The 22,729-nt window shown below is 37.5% G+C and overlaps 1 protein-coding gene across 3 annotated transcripts in view; it reads right to left on the bottom strand.

Annotated features, from left to right (window-relative positions):
- Nucleotides 1-10,446: 10,446 nt before the first annotated feature.
- The window catches only part of LOC582421 (tyrosine-protein phosphatase non-receptor type 1), a 47,505-nt gene continuing 35,222 nt past the window's right edge, over nucleotides 10,447-22,729 (bottom strand). Inside the window, exons 6-10 of one of the 3 annotated variants that reach the window (XM_782372.5) lie at nucleotides 21,483-21,692; nucleotides 19,643-19,819; nucleotides 18,825-19,057; nucleotides 16,781-16,894; nucleotides 10,447-10,585 (exon numbers count right to left, since the gene is read on the bottom strand). In XM_782372.5, coding sequence (XP_787465.2) covers nucleotides 10,510-10,585; nucleotides 16,781-16,894; nucleotides 18,825-19,057; nucleotides 19,643-19,819; nucleotides 21,483-21,692 — 810 coding nt within the window. In that variant the 3' untranslated portion in view covers nucleotides 10,447-10,509. Of the gene's footprint in view, nucleotides 10,586-13,862; nucleotides 16,895-18,824; nucleotides 19,058-19,642; nucleotides 19,820-21,482; nucleotides 21,693-22,729 lie in introns of those variants that run through there. The other 2 variants (XM_011665787.2, XM_011665786.2) reach the window with 2 other exon arrangements.

Consider the following 22,729-nt stretch of genomic DNA (forward strand, 5'->3'; position numbering starts at 1 on the left):
CCATGAAAACTTTCTCAGAAATAGACATGATAAAAGCACGCAATTCGAACGCATAAAGTAATGAACTGTATATTATTCGATATCATTAACCAAGCGCTGAACTTTGTGAACGCCGATGTATGGCGCAAACAGCAATGGTTGTTCTAGAATGGGCCTCTAGGGGACTCTAGGGCTCAATCCACCGCAAACAATACCTTTACCGGTAAGCTCACCCGAAATTCATGACCCCCCCCCCCCCAATCACGAGAAGTTCTTATTTGCATTAATATTTTACTAGTTTTGGCTGCCCCGTTATCCCAGACAATAAACTGGCCATATCAATATCATGGTAAACAGTGAAAATTACCCCCCCCCCCAAAAAAAAAAATGAATACATTTTCGGAGAAAACAGGAATAAAGTACCGAAGCTGTGATATCATAAAAATCAATTTTTCGAATTTCTCAATTTTTTTTATTCATGTTCCAAACGAGCATAAAAAATAATGTACAAAATGTCGAAAACCAATCGAATATGTTCAGTATTGGCTGAGATATGACCATCTGAATAAATAGATTTCTAATTGGAACTCAATGTTATTTGCTCTGGTTCGTAATGTTATGAACCAGAGCAATATAATACTGAGTCCCAATTAGAAATCTATTTATTCATATGGTCATATCTCAGCCAATACTGAACATATTCGATTGGTTTTCGACATTTTGTACATTATTTTTTATGCTCGTTTGGAACATGAATAAAAAAAATTGAGAAATTCTCATAACAGATTTTTCGATGACGTCACACTTCACATAGTTGGCTAAGCTACCCATATGCCTACTGTATGTTCTGGTTGTTTGAACGGTTTCTGAATAAACCGGGAAAACATTAATATATAAAATGTTGTTACAAATCTAAATAGATGAGGACTGAAGAAATTCTTTTTGGAGAAGAACACGAGAAAAGACATGTATTAAAACTAGACAGATCGACGAAACATTGCTCAAATAAAGTAAATCGGGGAATGTGACTACATAATTTACATATTGACTTGTAATTTAAAGCTTAAAAACCCAATGGTAGTCCTACACTCCTTGGCTGATCTTGTCAATGAATAATGATCAAGGAATCATGTTTGTATAGTGTTATATACATCGTATAAGCTTCGAATCTGGATGTGCATATTAATTATATGGAGGAAAGATAACAAATTTAAAATGTATTTGTCAACATTGTGCAATTTGTATACCAATATATCATCAAATCTGAACGTGAACAACAAAAAATAACGATTTGTGCTGTACCAGTGGTTTGGATTTAAATGACTGAAATATTAGAAAAGGCCATATTAACTCTAATTGCTAGCTTTGCCCCTCACGTCTATTGTTCAATCTCCCTCTCAAGCTACGTGATACGGGATACGTAATGAGCACCCAAAATTACAGGCTCTCATCATGGATTCTATAATATTTTAGATGGAAGAAAATAATTTTCTGCCACGATAGGGGACGCCTCATTATCCCCGGTCGGTCGCTCCGTCGCGTCGCTCTCTCGCAGTAGCACTACGAGATGGCTACATCCCAGTTGACCGACCACCCGCGAGACCGGCGACACTGTAGATCTCGCTTATAACCTTAGGAGTCGAAGAAAAGGGGAGACGCAGGCTGTCGAGAATTTTGAAAACTGAAGTGGTTTATTTAGTACATTTCGATGACGAAATTACATCTTTAACTAAAATGAGTTGTGACGTATGTTCTCGCACGGTTGGAATGCATATTATACATTCCGAGAGGGCCTGTTGTATCGAAACTTCTCAATCAAATTCTATTCCCAGTCCGCCCCTGAAATTGGGAAATTTTCGCAATGGTTTTTTGGTCGTTGTAGGTTATTTGACCGAGTTCGCAGTGGACAATCATTAGTCAATCTCCAACGTTGGTGGGGTTATACCAGTTTCGCTAGTTTCACGATGATAATTAGGATTATCTCCATCATCATCACTATAACCATCATCATCACTATAACCATCATCATCATCACCATAACCATCATCAATATCATCATCTGATCGTCATCATTATCATCATCATCATTATCGTGACCACCACCATCATCATCATCATCATCATCACCATCACCATCATCATCATCATCATCATCACCATCATCATCATCATCATCATCATCACCATCACCATCATCATCATCATCATCATCATCATCACCATCATCACCACCATCATCACCACTACCCTAATCAGCATCTTAAATTGTTAGCACAATGAATGAAACAATATGTTCAATTGCACTAATCATCTTCTTGTTTCTCACGTCACTCTCTCACAAATCTTCCAGTGACTTCCAACCACACTCAAAACACCCATTTCTACACATGAAGGCCCCCACGCCCACAAAGACAAACAAGAAAATACACAAGGGGAAAAATCTAGTACATAATTCTCATAGTGGGACTTTATGGCTTATACAATTTATGAAAATTATATATAACATATACATGTTGAACTATATTCAATAATCAACTTCTATTTATATTTTCTTGTGAAGACAATGAATTAATCCTATTTACATCATTCGTATTTGTTTCTTATTTGGGGACATTCTTAAAGTGAAATAATCATTGCAACATTGAACAATACAATACTTCTATTTCACTTTACCATACAAAGAACACAAAAAACATTTTAACTTATGAAACCTTGCATTGATGATGTGACCCAATACATTACTGGTGAGCACAAACATTTTAATTTTACATTACAAATTCATCCCTTTGGAATATCCAAATCCCATTCCCTTGTGCACTGCAACAAGCTGCAAATCATATACTAAAAATTAAAGTAATCAATCAGCATTTAATAAAGACTCGTAGATCAGATCAGATAAAGTATTTAAGACGTGATAATGTGAGTGATTGTAACAAGTCCTTTGAGATCGTGTTCTGCTAAATTAGGCTTAACAAAATGAATACTGATTTGCTTTTTGATAATTCATATGATTAAATGATGATATTCCTAGATTGTATGAGATATTTATCAATTTAAAAAAAACACCCAAATAACAAACAAACAAAAACTGTTGGATTAGTTGTGCATTTCACAGACACGTGAATACAACAAGGGTTTAAACTAGTGAATAGTTAAGAATATATTAATGATCTGATTCATATTCAACTTTGGAATGTTTTTCATTTACCTTTCAAACAAAAACAACACATGTTTTCAAACTTTTGTATCTGCTTGGGTTCTAATTTCATCTATAGTATTTAATCACACTCTAAAATACACTGTATTTGCTATTCAATCCATAATTCAATCTTAATATATCTCTTATTTGACTCACAAGGGCCCTTTTGGCTGAAATGTATTTAAAAAAGGATACGACCGAAAAAACAACAACAATAAATTGATGTAAATACAATTATATAATTGCTTCTTTTCTTCGTTACTGTTATCGTCTCCTTATTCTGAATAAAATTATAATCAACATTTATGCTGTGCACATTTCCATCGAAGATGCTCAAGGTGCCCTAAAAAGTAGAATTATTACACTGGCTTTAGTCTAGCTGCCATAGGCTGCTCAACACAGTCATAGACAAATTCCTATTAGGTACCCTTGGTCTGACGTCACAAATTAATACCAATTGACAACTGCAAGCCAATATCGAAATTTTTAATATTTTGAGGCATCTAACTTTAGTTGGTCTGAGACTAAATCAACTATAAGTTTCCTTCAAAAGCTATAAATGACAGTTTTTAGGGCCGTTTTCTATCTGGCTATAGGCCAATTAAAGGCAAACTTTTTTGGGTCATTTTCTATCCTCATTACTTTATCGATCAGTTAAGATTTTTTTCCCCTCTTCAACTGACCAATAATATTAAATAAACAAATAATTATAACCTGGGATCTTTGCAACTCTTTTCTTTAGAAGTTAGATTAGGCTCGCCTCAGCCTGTTTAACTTGCATTGTGACATTATGCTTTCTCAGATTGGCAGCTTCTTTCTGTCCCCTCGTACATGTGACAAGACAACATCTTGTAACTTTGGAACTACTATTCTCTTTGGTCCATTCCGAGTCCATCCTTGGGCTATTATTGGTCTACCCTGGGTCTCTTGGTCCTTCAAAGTCTTGGTCCTCTTGCTCTACGACCTCCCACGCTCCCTATCAAAGAGGGTACTAGCTCTCATATTGTCTATATATCAAAATTTTAAAATGCTTCAAATCCTTTCCTTACTAAACTCTCACTCTCACCCTCAGATTGTGCCCTTGACAAAGTTTTATCCTCCTCCTCTCCATTGGTATTACACCAGCAGTTGAATCACACTCCATGATCATTCTCATGATCATTCTCATGGTCAACAATCATTCGGCAGTGTTTGGATTTTATATTTACCATTATTCCCAGCAATTTATTTGTTGTTCTTTGTAAATACCCTTCATTTGTAGATCCATATATGCTTTGTCACTTAAAAACCAATCCATGAAAACTGTATCACTAGAAGGTATAGTACAGCCTGTAATGTCACAATATTGAATCCCGTGAGATAATGGTGCCAAAATTGATTTTTTTTGGCTAACTTTGTCAATTTGGGGGTGCTGAATCCAAAAAACTTTGGTACCATTTTTTTCGACCACGTCTTAGGCGGCCATTTTGAATTTCAAAATGGCCACCATAAAAAATGCATTTTTTACCATTATTTCATATTATAGACATTGGAGAAGGTGCAAATGTGGGATAAAATGTATGCTTATGATGTCTGATATATCAATACACATTTTTATAAAATTTTGCTTTATTTCGATTGGCCGCCATCTTGAAATTCAAAATGGCCGCCATTGCTAATCCTATTTTATCTCATGTCTCAAGTTATAAGCACCTGGAAAGGTTTGTACCGTAACAGTATCATAATATTGATGCTATGTGTGTTTTTAAACAAAACACAAGCTCCCAGTAACTGACCATTCGAATTGGCCACCATTTTGAAATTCAAAATGGCCGCCATGGAATAACATTTGCTATATTAATTCATTTGAAAGTACCTTAGAATCATCCATTTTGAGAGATCATCTGTATTTAAAGCTTGCAGGACCTGATACATAGGATACCGGCTGTCATCTTGATCATCGTATATATATGCCTAAACGCATCAACCCCCCCCCCCCCCTTCTTCCACCCGGGGGGGGGGGGCTTAATTATAACATATAACAGTTACTGAATGTGGTGTTAAAGAAAAACTAGAAAAATAAATGCCTTGGACTGGACGTATTAAAACGGTCAGAACACTCTCCATGGTACCATTCTGGTAATCAATCAGAACCAGGGTGGGGATAGTGACTCAACCACAGGTCTCCCGGTCAGTGAACCACTCCGGATTCCAGACGATGTCAAACCCATTGATGTAGACATCAAACTACAGCATCCACCATCTCTTGAAGTCAAAACAATCACTGCCAGTTCATTTGAGTTTGGCTCCTTTCAGCATGCCATCAGCGAAAATGAGATGTATGACAAGGCGTGGTTCATGGCATCCTTTTCTACAAGGTCAAATACAACTTCAAGTGCAACACACCCTGTCGCTGCAAATGAATCTCTACACATTGATATTTCTCAACTGACTGAGCCTCTTGATAGTCAATCACCGCTTACAGAACAATCAAGTGATGATGAGACTAGCCTCCACGTCCATTCTGATCAGAACAGTGATACACAACCTGAGGACGAGCAATCTTTGGAGTCGGTTACTTCAGGTGCAACTTTTGAACATTACCTTGTTTCGGATATTGAACAGCCTATGGCAATGACAACTCCTAGTCTAGACAATTCAGGTGGGAATTCCAGAGTCCATGGAATTGAACAAAGTGAAGGAAGCACTAAAACTTCTGAAGGACCTGGTGTACACTCATCAGCCAAGCACTGAAGAAGACAGTAGTGCCAACCTGGGCAGCCACCAATTCCTTACTCGTTCAGGCACAGCAGAAAGGAAATCAATCCTTGACAAAGAGTGCGACTGTTGCTCCTCTGTTACGCCGACCTCCCACTGACTATTCATCTCTCTTTACAATCTTAAGTCTTGCTCAAGGGATATCAGCTGCTGTGGTTGGTCCTCATAAGAAAACAGTCATCACCCTTGATCTTGATTTGTATGAGAGAGCAACCAAACTTCAATCTTCCACAGGGAACAAGAACTGGATTCTTCGAATTGGTGAACTCCATGCCTGCTTCGCATCACTGCATGCAATTGCAAAATATCTCGAGGACAGTGGCTTGGAATCTATTAGCATTGAAGCAGGCCTCTTTTCCCCTTCAACGATCCGCCAAATATTCACTGGAAAGTGGTTCAAACGTGGTATTGAATTCCACATGACCAACATCATGGCGTGCTATGATCTCCTGTTTGAAGCATCAGTACATCATGAGCACTTGGACAGCATGATTAAGAAATGCGAAGAGCTTCGTAAGAAGTTACACGAGAGAGATAGTGACATTAAACAGGTTTTTGAGGAGGTAACTTCGATGATTAAAGAGCATTATCAAACCACACTCATCCAAGAGAATGACGAGATGGCAACATTCTTACTCAACTACATGAAGCAAGTTGAGAGTTTACTGCATGTGATTCGAGCTAGCAGACAGGGGAACTGGGAGCTGCATCTCGCTTCCATGGAAGAGCAGGTCAAGTACTACTTTGCACATGACTTATACAAGTATGCTAGGCTCGTGCCAATCTACCTTCTTCAAATGCATTCGCTGAAGACATCTGATCCTACTACTTGGGATGCACTAAAGGCAGGGGACTTCATGGTCACTAAATCTGGCATCCCATTCACGAACCTATTTGTTGACCAAACATTGGAACAGCTGATCAGGGAAGTGAAAGTAGCTGGCGGCATCACTGGAATAACACAAAATGAAGAAGCACTGGGTAGGTTTTTCCTGATTGCCCCTGAATTGGTCATCCTCATTCAAGACTTCCAAGATGCTTACTGTTGTACCACCAATGACTCTCAAACTACGAAGGAGCACTATCAGCTCAGTGGTTCTGTGGCTCTTCGCATGCACAGAAATTCCTCAACAATCAAGAAAGCAATCATACGACACTGCGAGGGCAATCCATTTGAAATCAGGTCAATGAAGCTGATGAATATGGTATCTAACATGCAAGTTCCTGAAGCTTTCAAGGAGGACATTCTTGAAAGAGATGTAAAGGGAAAGATCATGTTCCAAGAATTTGTATCTGACAGAATAGTTGAGTCATCGGCCAAGAAATCTATCTGGGACCCAATGAGGAAGGCCAAACTGAAGACATGCAGCTCTTGCAGAAAGAAGACACAGTGTAAGATTGGAGCCAAGCTCGTCAAGCTAAGAGAGGATCGCCAACTTCTTGCAAGATTTCTCGTTGTTCAGCAGTCCAGACCTGGAATGATACATTCACTGGGTGACACAATTGGAAAATGTGAATTTTCTGTCATTCCTAGGTCGCTATTTACCTCAGATGGCCTTCTCCTTATCCCATCAGACAAAAGCTCTTTCATCCATGCCATAGAAACCTATGGAACTGAACCGAATAGTCAGTCTGAAGACCAGATCAATGAGCAGCAAGATTCACCCAACATAGAGACATCAGGAGAAGACAAGAAAACAGACAAACTGTGCATCATCGATGCCATGGCAGTTGTCCAGGCCATAAAGAAGTCCCCATCAATGGTTGACTGCTCCGACTTTGCTGCTGCTTTTGTTAGGAGCATAAGGAAAATTGCATCCCAGTACGATGAAGCACGTGTTATCTTTGATAGATACATTGATGATTCCCTCAAGGCACAGACTAGAGGGAAAAGGACTGCAGGTATTGAACCAGTGAAGTTTGATATCAAGGACAATACCAACATCAAGCTCGTTTCACTGAAGACTCTTCTGTCTCACAACTACACCAAGTCGCAACTGACAGAATATCTTGGAAAGGCTGTTCTGCATGAGTATACAAATAGCAAGAACGTTGTTGTCGTCTACGGAAATGCTACATATTCCAACAAGCCAGATATGTTTGATCCAGAACTCACCCATCACACACATGAGGAAGCGGATACACTCATCCCATTGCATGTACTGGATGCTACCTCAAAAGCAGCAGAGAACATCATAGATATTGATGTTTATTCTCCAGACACTGACGTCTTTGTATATCTGATGGATCTTTGTTCTACACACAATGTCTTAGGTCGCCTTTGCTTCATCACTGGAAAGGGAAATGCGAAACGTACAATTGACATTGCTGAGAGATGTTCTGCAGTTGGTAGCGAAAAAAGCAAAGGTTTGCTTGGTCTACATGCATTCAGTGGTGCCGATTGGGGTGGTAAAGTTGCAGGCATCTCAAAGAGCAGATGGATCAAGCAGTATTTGGGCCTTGACCCAGAATGTGACATAGTCCATGCATTCCAAACATTAGGTGAAGAAGACTTCAACCAGGAAAGTGTGTTATCAGTCTTGGAAGACTTTGTCTGCAAGGTGTATGCTAGAAACAGCAAAGCCACAAAAGTGAGTGACCTTAGATGGGAGTTATTCAGGGCAAAAAATCTTGAGGCAGAAAAGCTCCCACCAACCCTTGGATCCTTGACACCACACATCCAGAGGGCAAACTTCGTAGCCAGAGTCAACAAGGGATACAAATTTCCAAAACCAAAGCTGCCCCCTCTAGATGGAAATGGATGGGAGCTTCCCCCAGAAGGAACATTCAGTGCAACCAAGTGTTTAGAGCTTCATGCGCTGAAGGCAGTCATGGAATTGGTCAAATGCTCATGTCGGAAGGAATGCAAAAGCCATTGCTCTTGCAAGAAGAACCATCTGCCTTGCACAGCCCTATGCAAGTGTTGTGACTGTGAAAATACACAGGACTATGATGTGAATAGCCCCGATGTTGACTAGGTGAATATAAAATTGTAGATTATAAGAAATTGTTGTTTCAACGTCGCAACTAAACTCACATCCATAAGATTAGTTGTCATTTTAGACACAGTTGTAAGGAGGTACATTTGGTAGACATTTGGTCTTTGAAATCACAATCGCATGATTTATCAGTCTCAGGTTATGCCATGCATTATTATATGTCATTATTCAATTCAACATATCGCAATATAAAGCAGGAGTTGACTGCCGTGATTGATTCTAGAATCACATGCCTTCCAAAATGATTGATTTCGCATTTTAAGCGCTCCAATACCCAATATGTGTTACAAATCTGAAATACCATATTATGGCGGCCATTTTGAATTTCAAGATGGCGGCTAATTAGAATGGTCATCATTAAACGAAGCATGTATTTCCTTTTAAAGCATGTATATCATCATCATGATGATACTATAACAAGTTTTAACCTTTCCGTGCACTTCTAACTTGATATTCAAGTTGAAATAGGCTTAACAATGGCGGCCATTTTGAAATTCAAAATGGCGGCTTATCCGGAACAAAGCACAATTTCATGGAAATTTGTATTACTATATCAGACATCAATGCCATGCTTTTTATCTGAAATTTGAACCTTCTATGATGTCTATAATATGAAATAATGCTCAAAATGCAACTATTTATGGTGGCCATTTTGAAATTCAAAATGGCTGCCCAAGACGTGGTCGAAAAAAATGGTACCAAATTTTTTTAGATTCAGCACCCCGAAATTGACAAAGTTAGCCCAAAAAATCAATTTTGGCACGATTATCTCACGGGATTTCATAGTAGCCTCTACTAGTAGGGGTGAATACTTTTTAAATCTCAATACGTCAATCAAATCATCAACTATTACGACTTGTTGTTATTATACTCATCATGTTCATACTCGGCTCTTTTCCCTATCTATATGTAACATATGTTTTATGGACCTCTGCCTTGTGCAGCTGAGTCTGAAATAAAGTTCTGAATTGAATTGAATTCTCTCATTCAGTCACACATAGAACTTGCATGCATATTCATCAACTCGTCGCTGTTTTCACGAAGTGACGGTAGTGAAAAAAAGTTGCATTCACTTTGCGTGACGATTTTCCTCACTACCGTCACTTCGTGAAAACAAGGACGAACTTATCTGTCTGTTTGCAAGCAGAAGGGCATTAACTCTTTGTATTCAGATGATATAAGTTTAACACCCTTCTGCCGGCTCCAAACAGACAAACTCTTAAAACATCACTCTTGCTCTAGGTGGTTATGGTTCACCGTTTAGCTGCCATGGAATTTCACCTCTCCACCTCTATCCCCTGTCTTCTAAAGAACAATAGTCATAACAATGATGCAAAGTCTATGTATTTCTTCACAGAACTGTCTATACTGCAGAACAAGTTACAGATCTCCTTTCAACAATATGGACCTTTGAATTTTGAGAAATTTAAATAACATTTTATTTTTTTAAATCGTGTTTGAAGTTGACTTTTGATTGAAAAAACATCATACAAATGATGACTGACCCCCCCCCCCTCGTTACATCTGGACATTAAAGCTGTGATTACCTCCAGATGGGATAAAGAAGAATTAAGGCTAGGATTTAGGTGACCTTTGTGAAGACGTTCTTGATCTGTGCGGGCTTGATTTAGGAGATGTGGCCTCTGAATGCCTACACAAGGGGAGACAAAAATAAAATAAAAGAAATAAAATTTTAAGGGGATTTCTGTGTTTTTCTAACTAGTCCATTGTGATAAATTGGTGTGAATTCAAATTCCAAGTTGTTAAGAGGGAGCATTGAGCCAGAAATAAAAAGATAAGAATGGAATTTGAACTAGTAATGTCTTCTCCAAGTTCACTCTGTTATGTCTTTCATGCAAAATTGAAAAAATTAAAGAGATAAGGGTAAGGGATGGAGATCAACATTTCCATGGCAACATGCTGACATGAGATTGCCAAAGGGATAGATTCATTCAACATTCACCTGCAGAAAATCTTCAGATTCAAGGCCTTTCAGGGCAGTTCACATACAGAATTAGGCCTTTAGACAAGATCGTCTTTTGAAAATAGAATACCATGCAGGTTTAAGAACAAGAATGTAGTACCAGTATCAAGGCTAGTTTACACATGACCTGGGAAACCCCGGTGGTTTACTACGGCATTATTTGTATGTGTTTGTGTTTGTATGTGAACAGCAAGTGGGGATACGTCTGTGTGTGATAATACAGCAAATACAAAGCATGTTACGCTTTATTTGTCAATGTAAACAACCACCGTGGTTTACTGTGTCAAATTTGAAAGAACCTAGGATACCTCCTACTTCTCCACAAAATATAAAGAAGATAAAAACAAAGGACGAGACAGAGTAAAGAAATAACTGCTAGAAAGTCAGGATACACTTAAGAGTAAACATGTACATATTTAATGAGAATAAGACGTCTTTGTACATTGAATGTTACAAGTAGGACACTTTTTTTGCCGCTAGCTTCAGTTCCTGTTAATCTGAACGCTCAATATCATGCCCATGAAAAAAAATATGGAAATTGTCGCAAAGCACCTGTTCTCATCGTAACGTCAAGCCCTTGAACAATGAAGGCTTGGCATAGAACAGATGTCTCCTCATAAATAACATCACATACAATCGTTTGCAAAATATGGTATACCCCTTCCTCTGCAATTCAAGTACTGACTCATAACAAGAACATTTCAAATTGTATTTTAGAACTTGAAAAAGGAACATTTTGCTCATTCTTAAATATCACATACATATGCTTTTATGCAGGGTTTGTGTAATTTTACTTAATGTATAGCAATCAATGGTGAAAAAAAATATACAGAGCTGTACAATATAATAATCATATATCTATTTGCAAATTCAAAGTGATGTACTTAATTCGATTGGCCTAGTATAATTCTTAATTGGCACTCAACAGAGTAGAAATAGAATTATGAGATAAAAGTACACAATTAAACATTAATCTATATTAAGAATGTGCTAGTAATGCTGGTTTCAGTGGCAATAAATGTTTTTCTTTCCAAAACCTCATAACTCAAAATATGTAATCACAATAGTAGTGTGATACATAGAGAAAATTACTCTGAATTCTTATATCTTAACCGTAAAAATACAAAAATAGGGTCCAATATAGAACTTTTAAAGCTGGGGAATGTTTTCAATTCTTTACAGTATAAATACCTTCTCCTTATTTACTATATTGTGGACAACCAAGAAAAAAACAAAAAAACAAGAAGCATTAAATAACATTACAATACAAAGGAGTTGGACATTTGTGTGTTAAGCTTTGAAAATAAAATCAAAGTATTGTTTTGTAAAAATAAATCACATTCTTACATTCCTATGTTAAACTTAGTTGAACAAATCTCAAAATACTGTTTATAGCAGCAACAAAAACAAACAAAAATAGAATGCAGCAATACCATTTTATAAATTGTACAACATAAGACTTCCCAATAATATCAAATCTGGTTATTTTTTTAAAAATACCCCCGATACCCACAACTCTTTTCTGAAATCATTTTCGGTTACATGTTCATCTGGATATGTAATCAAATGTAAATATAATCAAACCTGCTTTAGCAACCAGCTGAAAATAAAGACCATGATTTATATTTTTCTTTAACAGCATTTCTCATTAAAACCATTATTATTGGAACGTGTACATAAAGTCCACCTGCCTATAAACAGAGACAAGACTTTGTCTCCCATGCTTGGTCTTCGTAGACGGGTTTCACTGCTTAGGTCTTTAAACACAGGTTCCACTTTACTGTGTAGGCTCATGTAGACAGGAGTTTTTCGATATGCGTTGTAGTCCATTGAACTTGCTGGAAATGATTTCATGTATCAGGGATGAATGAAGAACACGTCCTTAACATCATGAAAGAAAGGGGTGAGGGCGCTACATAATGGCTGCAGCTACATGGCTGCGCTACATGGCTGCAGCGGTCAAATAATGACGTTGGCTACCATCATTGCTCAGAACAACTCTTACAAACTGATATTCATTTACAGGTAATACAAAGTTTTGGGAAATTTTGAAAATTGGCTGGATAGTGATTCTTTACAATTTTTTTATATATTTGGATGACCCTGTGGATGCATTATAAGCACTAGAAAATTTAGCTCCTAGAACACTTATGCTTTCGAGAAAAAATGAATATTAAAATTTACCAGTTCTCCTGGTAAATTTTGATAAATTGCAGATAGCGCTTACGGCCATACAATAGTAGCAGCGATCATGAAAATATCAGAATATGTAGTTGTGATATGTTATTTCTAAACGGGAATAACCAATTGGTCGATTTTAGTCAAGAAACATTGTTTTATGGCTTAATCAATATCTTGACCTTGAGAGGGAGCTATATAACATAAAGGGTTTATTATTTACAATTTCATAACTTTAGACTTGATTTCAACCGCGACAACGATCACTGAATATTGTAAAACGCATATGCTTCCATTATGTTTATTTGCACCAAATTCATGACCCCATACCAAAACTTTGTATAACCTTTAAGCAAAACTGTGAAGAAGAAACACTCGTTAAATTAGATAATAAGACCCATATCATTTCCTCTATACAAAATCAAAATCAAAATTCTTCTGGAATGAATGGTTCAGTTTCACAAAATAAAATCAAGCTGATCTTGTCTGAAAATGAATATAGTCACATTCTTATAAATGCAATATCAACTACAAATATTTGACATGAAAATATAGCCTACCTCTGCAATTACTTATTAAAACAAAATATTCCTATTAACAGTGTCTTTGTTTTCACTCCAAGAATGCCCCTAAACTTATTAAAAAAATCACAAGCAGTCACACACAAACACATGATACACTATACATGATATTAATTCTAAAGTAAAATAGAAGAAAACAAAAGGGGGACAAAAATTGAAAAAGAAACAATGCAATTTCTCATCTGTCTTGTTTGCCTGGTGCATATCATATTTAATGTATTCATATTTTGTGCAAACAATAACAAGTTTGAAAGGCCTTTCAAGTATGTTACCTTCCATTTTGGCTAGTCATATTTTGTCCAACTCCTTACTTGTAAAACTGAAAGGGCAGAGATGCTTACATGTCTTTACTGTCTCATTTGGGAACGTAAAACTTGTAGGGCAGAGATGTATACATGTCTTTACTGTACTATTTGGGAACGTAAATCACTGAAGAGAGCACAATTTCCGTCATTACAAAATCCCTTTTCTCTTAAACTTGTCCAAAATCTTTAGGAAAAGAATCATACTCCTTTCAATTCTATTTACTTGTGAACAAAGATTATTACAAATGAACATGAATCATTTTCATGATGAGAAGGAAAAAGAAATATGAATGCAGACAATTATTACCAGTAGTTATAGGTTAATAAGCACATTATTTCTTTTTATTCTGAAAATGCAAGAAGGGACTTGAAAGGACTAACATGAAGATGTACATGTATAAAACTGAAGGAATCAAATGAGATATATACATCTTTCTTCTATTTTGGCCCACAATTCAAAAAAATAAAATAACAAATTAAGTGTAATAATATTTCTGTCAGCATTGTTACATCAAGACCATCGCAGATAAGTCAACAATATGCATATCAGGTACATATAAGATCAAACCAATTTCAATATATGTCTATGAAAAAGTATGCTACAAAAACAAATTGCAACTAATACTGTCGTTTTTTTAATAAGCAAATTTGTACAATTTCACAAACATTCTAGGCACATTTCTTTTCATAAAGTTAGCAATAATTCATCATTTAAAAAAAAATCTAATCATCAATGTTTAAAAAATTTCTTCTTCTTCCACATAATCAGCCATTAGTCCAAGAAATGGACAGAGATAGAAATAAGAGTACTACTAAATAAATATATCTGTAAAACAAGTAGCTATAGGATCACATAAGAGGAGTGACTGAGTACAATTAATCTCTTTGTATCACTTTCTCTTTCCTGTTTAATCATGAAAATCCCTGTTTCCTTGGTAGATACTCCACAGGTCTACTAAAACGTAGCAACAACACATAGTATTAACATTCAATTGATCACATTTCTGTTATAGCATTAGAGCACCAGTACTACACCATTTGTCATTAGCTTGATTGGTTTGTTTACATCCACAAGCTTGTAAGTGAACTATTATGATATCATAATTGCAAAGAAAGCACTATTGATGCTGCATTTCAAAATCTGCCGCACCAGGGTTAAAACAATCAAAGATCATTTCTCTCTACTGTCATCCTAAAGAAAAAATACTCAGATATACCAAAACCTAAACTTCTAGTTAACAGTATTTCTCTGAAGAGAGATATGAAATAGAGTTTGTGAAGGCTACACTTATTAAAGTCAAGGTAACATGATCAGCAATTTAATATACAACAAACTTTAATAGAAACAGAACATTTTTAAATTTTACTTAAAATGAAAAATCACAGTAGCTCTTATATTTTAAAGAGTTAGGGAAGTTCATTGACCCAAGCCTCTGTTTACTTTAGTCGCTGGAGAAAATATAAGTATTTGATAGCTAATGATATTCTTGTAAACATTTGAAGCCTGACTCCTAAATAAATAGTACTACAAACTGGGGAGTGTTTCACAAAAACCTAGATCGAGTTAAGTTGGACTTGAACTATGGCAGGCAGTTCATGCCACTGGTTGCTCTCACCACTCCTGGCATTGGTCTCTCAACAGACGTACACATCGATGTAAGTAACTTATTTCCTCAATGAACAATAACAAAAATGTAAATTCTGTAGATTTGTGACGTCCCTTAAAAGACTAATGGTGAAAGCAACCTGTGGCATGAATGGCCTGCCATAGTTTAAGTCCAACGTAAGTCGTTCTTAGTCTTTGTGAAACACCCACAAGATTGTTTATTCATAAGTTGGTAAAAGGAAGGTGTAGTACATCTGGGTGGCCCCTACATGCTTGTAAGCCCATTGTAAGTCGTAAACATTTTCAAAACAACCGCAGATGAACTTAATCCTCTGCTGGTTACACCATTTGCATGTGCCTGCTAAAATATGTATTCATAGACATTTTGGACTAATCTATAAAATGAAAGGAATGTTCCATTTCAATTGCTATTTGTCAAAAAAATAGCTTATTGAATGGTTTACTGAGATACTGACTGTACAATATATGGTGACCAATTGAGGTAAGAGTTTCAAGTACCCTAAATGAGAGACCTACACAACATGCACAAAGGTATTGGCTTTCAAACTTACCGAGGCATACCAGAAATAATTCATATTTACGCATATAAACATGCTTGCGTTTGCATACGTTTGAGAGTATTTACATATGGTATGTCATGGTCAATGTGAAATGACTGAGTGATTGATGATTTCCATAAAATTTGAAATATTCTTTTAATTTTTTTAAATGAAAGTTCCATGGCTCTTAAGCCAGTATTTTTTTTTCCTTCAAATTCAGAGTACTGGTAGAACCAAAGCCTATTCATTTTCCCCATTGATAAATAATTTGGATTGAAACCTAGCCTTCACTTTTGCAATACTTAGCAGCCATAATTGAATCCCAGCTTTGAGATAAACAGGGATTTAAACGAGCACCATATGCTGTAAATAAAATAAATCACCTGCTTCTGAAATATCATTACGTATACCTTCTCTTTTCACTCCGTTTTTAAATACCTTTCGTCAATCTTTTCAACACAAAAGGAAAAGGATAGTAGGTCTATATCTGAGAAAGAATGTGGCTGAGTGTGGCATCGTATCAAGGAGACATGTAGTAATAAACTGCAAATAATGAAACTGCCACCCCTACCCCAACCCCGACCCCGACCCCGAGATGTATTAATGACCTTTTCTGTTGCCAGTATTCAGACCTTTTCTGCTTTCGCCTCATCTCGGAGATCTTCTCGTTGAGTTTTGAGGTCCTCTCCTCTCTCTCCTCCCATTTTCGTTTCCTCAGCTCATTCTGGGGCGGACTGTCTACCACTCTGCAGGAGAAAAGAGAAATAAAAACATTCGTACCTGCTCTATAAGCACATCAAGGTTTTGGATTGATTGATCCAGCATGCTATTAAGTTGATAGTAATTGCAAAGTTGAAATAGCAATCTTTTAGGTACAGAGTTGTTATCAATATGAAAATTCAAGTTTTTGTTGTGATCAACTCTTTACAAGACAGGGTCCTGATGTTAGAAATCAAGACAAAGAATACCAACCAACAAAGGGGATTAACCTTTACAATGCTGTTGGTTTATGGCAACATTACTTACAACACATGTTCATGTACCAGGCCAAGCCATGATCCTTGAACTATGGGAGCAAACAGCTAAGCTTTCTGACTGTTTGACTTATAAATAGTCTAATCAACTCTGTACAATGTTTCTCAATCAAAGAGCGTTGCTTTCTTTTGCGGTAGTGCACCTAGTACATTATGGCTTAATACATGGGGAGACATACAAAAGTAACTACCCTTTCTTCCATTTCAAAGACCAAGATTGAGTTCACTGTACTGCAATTATACAAGATAGTTATAGCCCCTATCAGGTGTTTGCAAGCCTTCAAATGAATATCTCAAAATGTATCTCATAACCCCATCTTGCTGGTAGCAAGATGGGTTTAATGAGAGTATGTGTAAAATTTAAGATCAAAAAATCTTATTATTACCAGCAAGATGGGTTTATGAGAGTACATGTATGTGCAAAATTTCAGATCAAAAGATCTTATTACCAGTAGTTACAGGTTAATAAGCACATCATTTCTTTTTTTATCAGAAAAGAAAAATGACTGCAATTTTGCTAATAATGAAAATTTTGCCACCATACACTCAGGAAGTTTTCAATTATGATTTTTTACAACATTTTGGGTTTTTTCAAGCTTTTTCACGGTACAAATCCCTACAATGCTCTTTGAAATGTATGTGTACAAGCATTGCATAGAGGCCTGTCATTTTCACTTGTTCATCAGAATGATTTAACATGTTTCGGTATAACAAGTTAGTTTTGATTACATTACAAACCCATCAAATCCTCTATTAGTCAAATAACAAAAGCAGGGTACTCTCCTTGAAATCAAAACCTGAAACAATTCTTAATTAGAGTTCCACTTCCAATTCTACTTCCGTAAATGATTAATGGCTTAAACATTCTCTTCATTCGCATGACAATCAGATTAAATGATTCTATAAATAGTGATGAGAGCAATCCCACTGATATTTCTCTGTCTAGAAATATTTCAATACCTCATTCACACCTTAAAGTTTAGACAATCGTTCCTTACTTTTGGATTCAAATTATAAGACTTATTTGAAAATTGCAAGTCTTCAAACTTTCCCAATACAAAAATGTAACAGTATTATGTGAATCAACTGAGTTTTTGAACACTCATATAATGTTTGAGAGAGAACAATTACATCTTGTCTCAAAAGTGTTACCTTTTATGAACCATTCTGTATCTAATCTAAAAAGAAGATGTAAGTCTGAAATAAAGATTTGAAATAGCTGCTGTGGATGACAAGATAATATTGGTGCATTAATAATGATAAAAATATTTGGCTTCTATATAGCGCTTAATACATCAACGATGTGTCTTAAGCGCTTTACAGATATATTATTACCCGGTCATTGGATTCAGGCTTACCCGCACACAATGTATGCACATTCTCCACTCCCTGTGGAGCATTCCAGTCCGTCATAATTTTTACAAGCGCACACTTTGTCATCTAACCAAATTCTATTTTGCATCCTACCGGGTACCCATTTCACACCTGGGTGGAGAGTGGCAAATAAGGATTAATGTCTCGCCAAAGGACATTAGTGCCGTGGCGAGACTCGAATCTGTACATTGTGATCTGCAGTTGGGTGACTTATCCACTAGACCACAACACCTCCACAAGCCTTATCTTACAAACTCTCCCTTCTAACCTTGAGTTTGTTGGTGGGCTAGACGATGCATCATCATCATCATCCACGACTGACTTGACTCCATCCTTCAGCCCATCTTTCATTCCATCCTTCTGTCCATCCTTCCTCTCGTTCTGCACGTTATTCTCTTCAGCCTTGTGTACCACCGTCTCTCCGTCCAGCATGGATTGGGGGCGTGAGGAGGGCCTCTTGGGGGGCAGGGGAGGGGGTATTGACTCCACGTCTGTGTTATTCTGCAGGGTGGAGATAGTGAAGAATTTAGATGTCAAGGGATAAGGTTAGGCAATCCATAGCAGGACTTTTGCAGTCTACAATGTTGTGATGATACAATGGATCCCTAGCATTGAAATAAGAGGGAAAAGGTTTATATTTGAATCATCTAGAATGTAAAACCTAGTTATCTACCGTTTGGGAGCCCTGTTCTACAGACCTCCACCAAAAAGTGGCACAGTTCACAATTCTGTGGTATTGTAAGGAACCCATGATCCATTCCAACTTGGGCTTGATCATTGAACACAGCAATAAGAATCGACTGGACTCACTGGAGAAAGCCATAGAAATCTCACTCTAAGGCCAAATTAGGGTTTCTTTGATTTGTCTTCTAACATGCAATACTGCCATTACTTTGAACACAAAATGGAAGTTAAATTAAACCTTAAATGTATTTGTTCCACAGTTTTCTAATTTGTACATTCTTATACAAGTCAGAATCAGAATCAGAATCAGACTTTCCTGAAGGTCCCTATCAAAGTTTAGTACCAACTAACACTGAATTCAAAATGATTCTAGGTGAAGATCCTTCTGAGATGAAGCCTTACTTCTACAGTTAACGAGCCGAGGTCATCTCCCCTTAAAATGACCTTTGACCCTTCCAAAATGGCACAGTAGGAGAATCGTAGCTGTTGCCAGGTCTGGATGAGACCGTGTCGATACCGCCTCATGTCCAGTAGCTGCTTTCTGACGTCCAGTCCTGAGGTATTGCCTTTCTTCTCAATCTGTAGGGTCAAGCAGAGTTAACCAACATGAAAGTCAGTATGTGGTAAGCTACATTAGCTGAGTACATGAAGTAAGCAGTGTAAACATGATGAAGCATACCAGGCCTCTCATTTGGTGAGTGATCACAAGTACAAGAGGACTTACAAAATCAAAGATTTGAAGATAAAATGAACTAGATGGAACTTAATGATGCCTCCGTCAAAGAGCAATTTTACAAACCAAAACAGAAGAAATTTTTTTTAAATTCAAGTTCAATTGTAATCCATTAACAGGTTCTCAGAATATCGTGATTACAAGCAATTTCTCATATACATATATGACCTTTTGATCTTTGATCTCATGACCCTAAAATCTACTCAGTTCATTGGCTCTGAAAGATCTCCTGAGTTAAATAGTAATCCATCTGTCAGTTCTAATGAGAATGCGTTCACAAGCTATTTTTGCATACATAATGAGCCGCATGACCTTTGACCTTTGACCTCGTGACCCCAAAATCTCATCAGTTCATTGGCTCTGCATGATACATACATGACCACAGTTTGGCAGGAATCCATCAATCGGTTCTTCAGATAACGCGATCACGAACTGTTTTTGCATACATGAGCCCTGTGACATTTGACCTTTGACCTCGTGACCCCAAAATCTAATCAGTTCATCGGCTCTGCAAGATACATACATGACCAAAGTTTGGCAGGAATCCATCAATCAGTTCTTCAGATAACGCGATCACGAGAACGGGACGTATGGACGGACGGACAACCCGAAAACATAATGCCTCCGGCAACTTCGTAACGGAGGCATAAAAACAAAACCTAAACAAATAACTATTAGATTACTAAGGGAAGACCATTACTATACCATCCTACAAATACATATTCTGATCTAACTTTCCTTGTCGTTTTGAGGACATTGTCTGACCTCAAGACAGAAATTCTTAGATTAAACAAAACGAGGAGAATACTATCACACACCAATTTCATCACTGTTTAATTCAGCATAAAGAGGTGTTGTGGTCTAGTGACTATAGATCACAAGGTACAGGGTTCGAGTCCCACCGCAGCACTAATGTCATTTGGGAAGACGTTAATCTACTTTTGCCACTCTCCACTCAGGTGTTAAATGGGTACCCTGCAGGATGCGAAAGTTAATCTGGTTGGATGAACAAGTGTGCGCTTGTAAAATGGCGACTGGCCGGAATGCTTCCCATGGAGAATGTGCATATATTGTTTGCGGGTAAGCCTGAATCTGATAACCAGGGTAATACTATATCTGTAAAACGCTAAAACACATCGCTGTATCGATGTATTGGGCGAATTATTGCCAAATTATTAAGCCTGCGCCCCATCTAGCTAGCATGCAGCTTGTTCAACAAAAAGTCAATAAACACAGCTGGTTACAAAATGGTGCGCGTACACTGTGACCTTTGACCATTTTAATCTGTGTTTTCTCCCGAACGCATTCACAGTGGCTGTTTCATCGGTGTCACACCGATAGAAAGAGATTTCTCCTGCTCGCCTATTTATCATCTTTTCATCGGCTATTCTACCACCTTTTTCTCCTTTGTACCATTCATACTGGCCATTTCATCGGATGCGTCCGGATGCATCCGATGAAAATCAGGCCAGTTTGAAAGGGGTACTAGATCATGTTCTCTTCACTCACCTGCACGAGGCATGTATCTACCAGACACAGCGTCCCTGATCTGCCCACCCCTGCACTGCAGTGTATGACGGGAGGACCCACGTTGTCCACCAGGGAGCCCGATCTCCTCACATGGTGCAGGAACTGAAGGAATGCTGCAGGGGACTGGGGAACACTGAAATCTGACCAGCGGGTGTAGTGAAAGTGCAGGATCTCTTTGGTTTGTTGCGTCTGCAAGGGTTCACACAGAGGAGAAAAAGAGTTGCATTGTTAATTTGGTAATTAAATGCCTTGTGGCTGGTGGAGGGCCTATATTAAAGAGACTTGAGAAATCCTACGTCCAACTGTTGTAGTGGATGTGCAGGATCTCTTTGTGTTTTGTGACTTTAAAGTATATCTGCACTAGTTTGGCCAGGAGGGATTAGGCCACCCAGCAAGGTCACTGACAGGTGGCTATCTCATGAACTCAGCTCTCAATTAGCATAAGAAAAGAGGATTATGGGGTACCAACAGGCACCGATTAGGCATTATTTTCTATATAGAGGGAGCAAGTAGCTACAAGTAGGACAGTGTGGCTTTAAATTGTTCATTTGGTAACTGAATGCCTTGGCTGATGGAGAGCCTACAGGTATCATATTTTAAAGGGACTTAAGAAATCCCACGTCCAACAGTTGTAGTGAAAGTGCAAGATCTCTTTGTGTTTTGTGACTTTAAGATTTCAGAGAGGACATAACAAGAAATGAAATGGTAACATCTCGTGTGGAACACAAATTAAAAAAGATTCTGTTACGGATTAAAGGACACTAAAATTACATCAGCTGTTGCACTGAAAATGCAGGATCTGATCATCTCCATGTTTTGTGTGAGTGTGACTGCAGTGTTTATGGAAGACAAACCAGGAAGACGCAATGAATTTGATTGATGGATAATGGAACATTCTACTGTGGTACAAACAAACCTCCTTGAGTGGCTATCTGTAAGACAACATTTTGTTCCACTTTCCATTCCCTCAAAATGTTGCTCTCATTATTATGTAAAGACTACTTGTTTGTAAACCCCTCCCCCCTTTTTTGTTGAGGGAGGGGGGAGGGGAGGGGGAGGGGGAGGGGGAGGGGGAGGGGGAGGGGCGGCGACGGCGGAAGGGTTGCAGTTTGACTCTGTTTGTGTGACGGTTTATTATTTATCTGGTATCCCAAAACATTCTGCTTTTCTATATTTACCATCATATACATTGTAACACAATTCAAAGATATATATATATATGCAAA

This window comes from Strongylocentrotus purpuratus, unplaced genomic scaffold, assembly GCF_000002235.5.
Source record: "Strongylocentrotus purpuratus isolate Spur 01 unplaced genomic scaffold, Spur_5.0 spur5_scaffold_8, whole genome shotgun sequence".
NCBI classification, from domain to species: domain Eukaryota; kingdom Metazoa; phylum Echinodermata; class Echinoidea; order Camarodonta; family Strongylocentrotidae; genus Strongylocentrotus; species Strongylocentrotus purpuratus.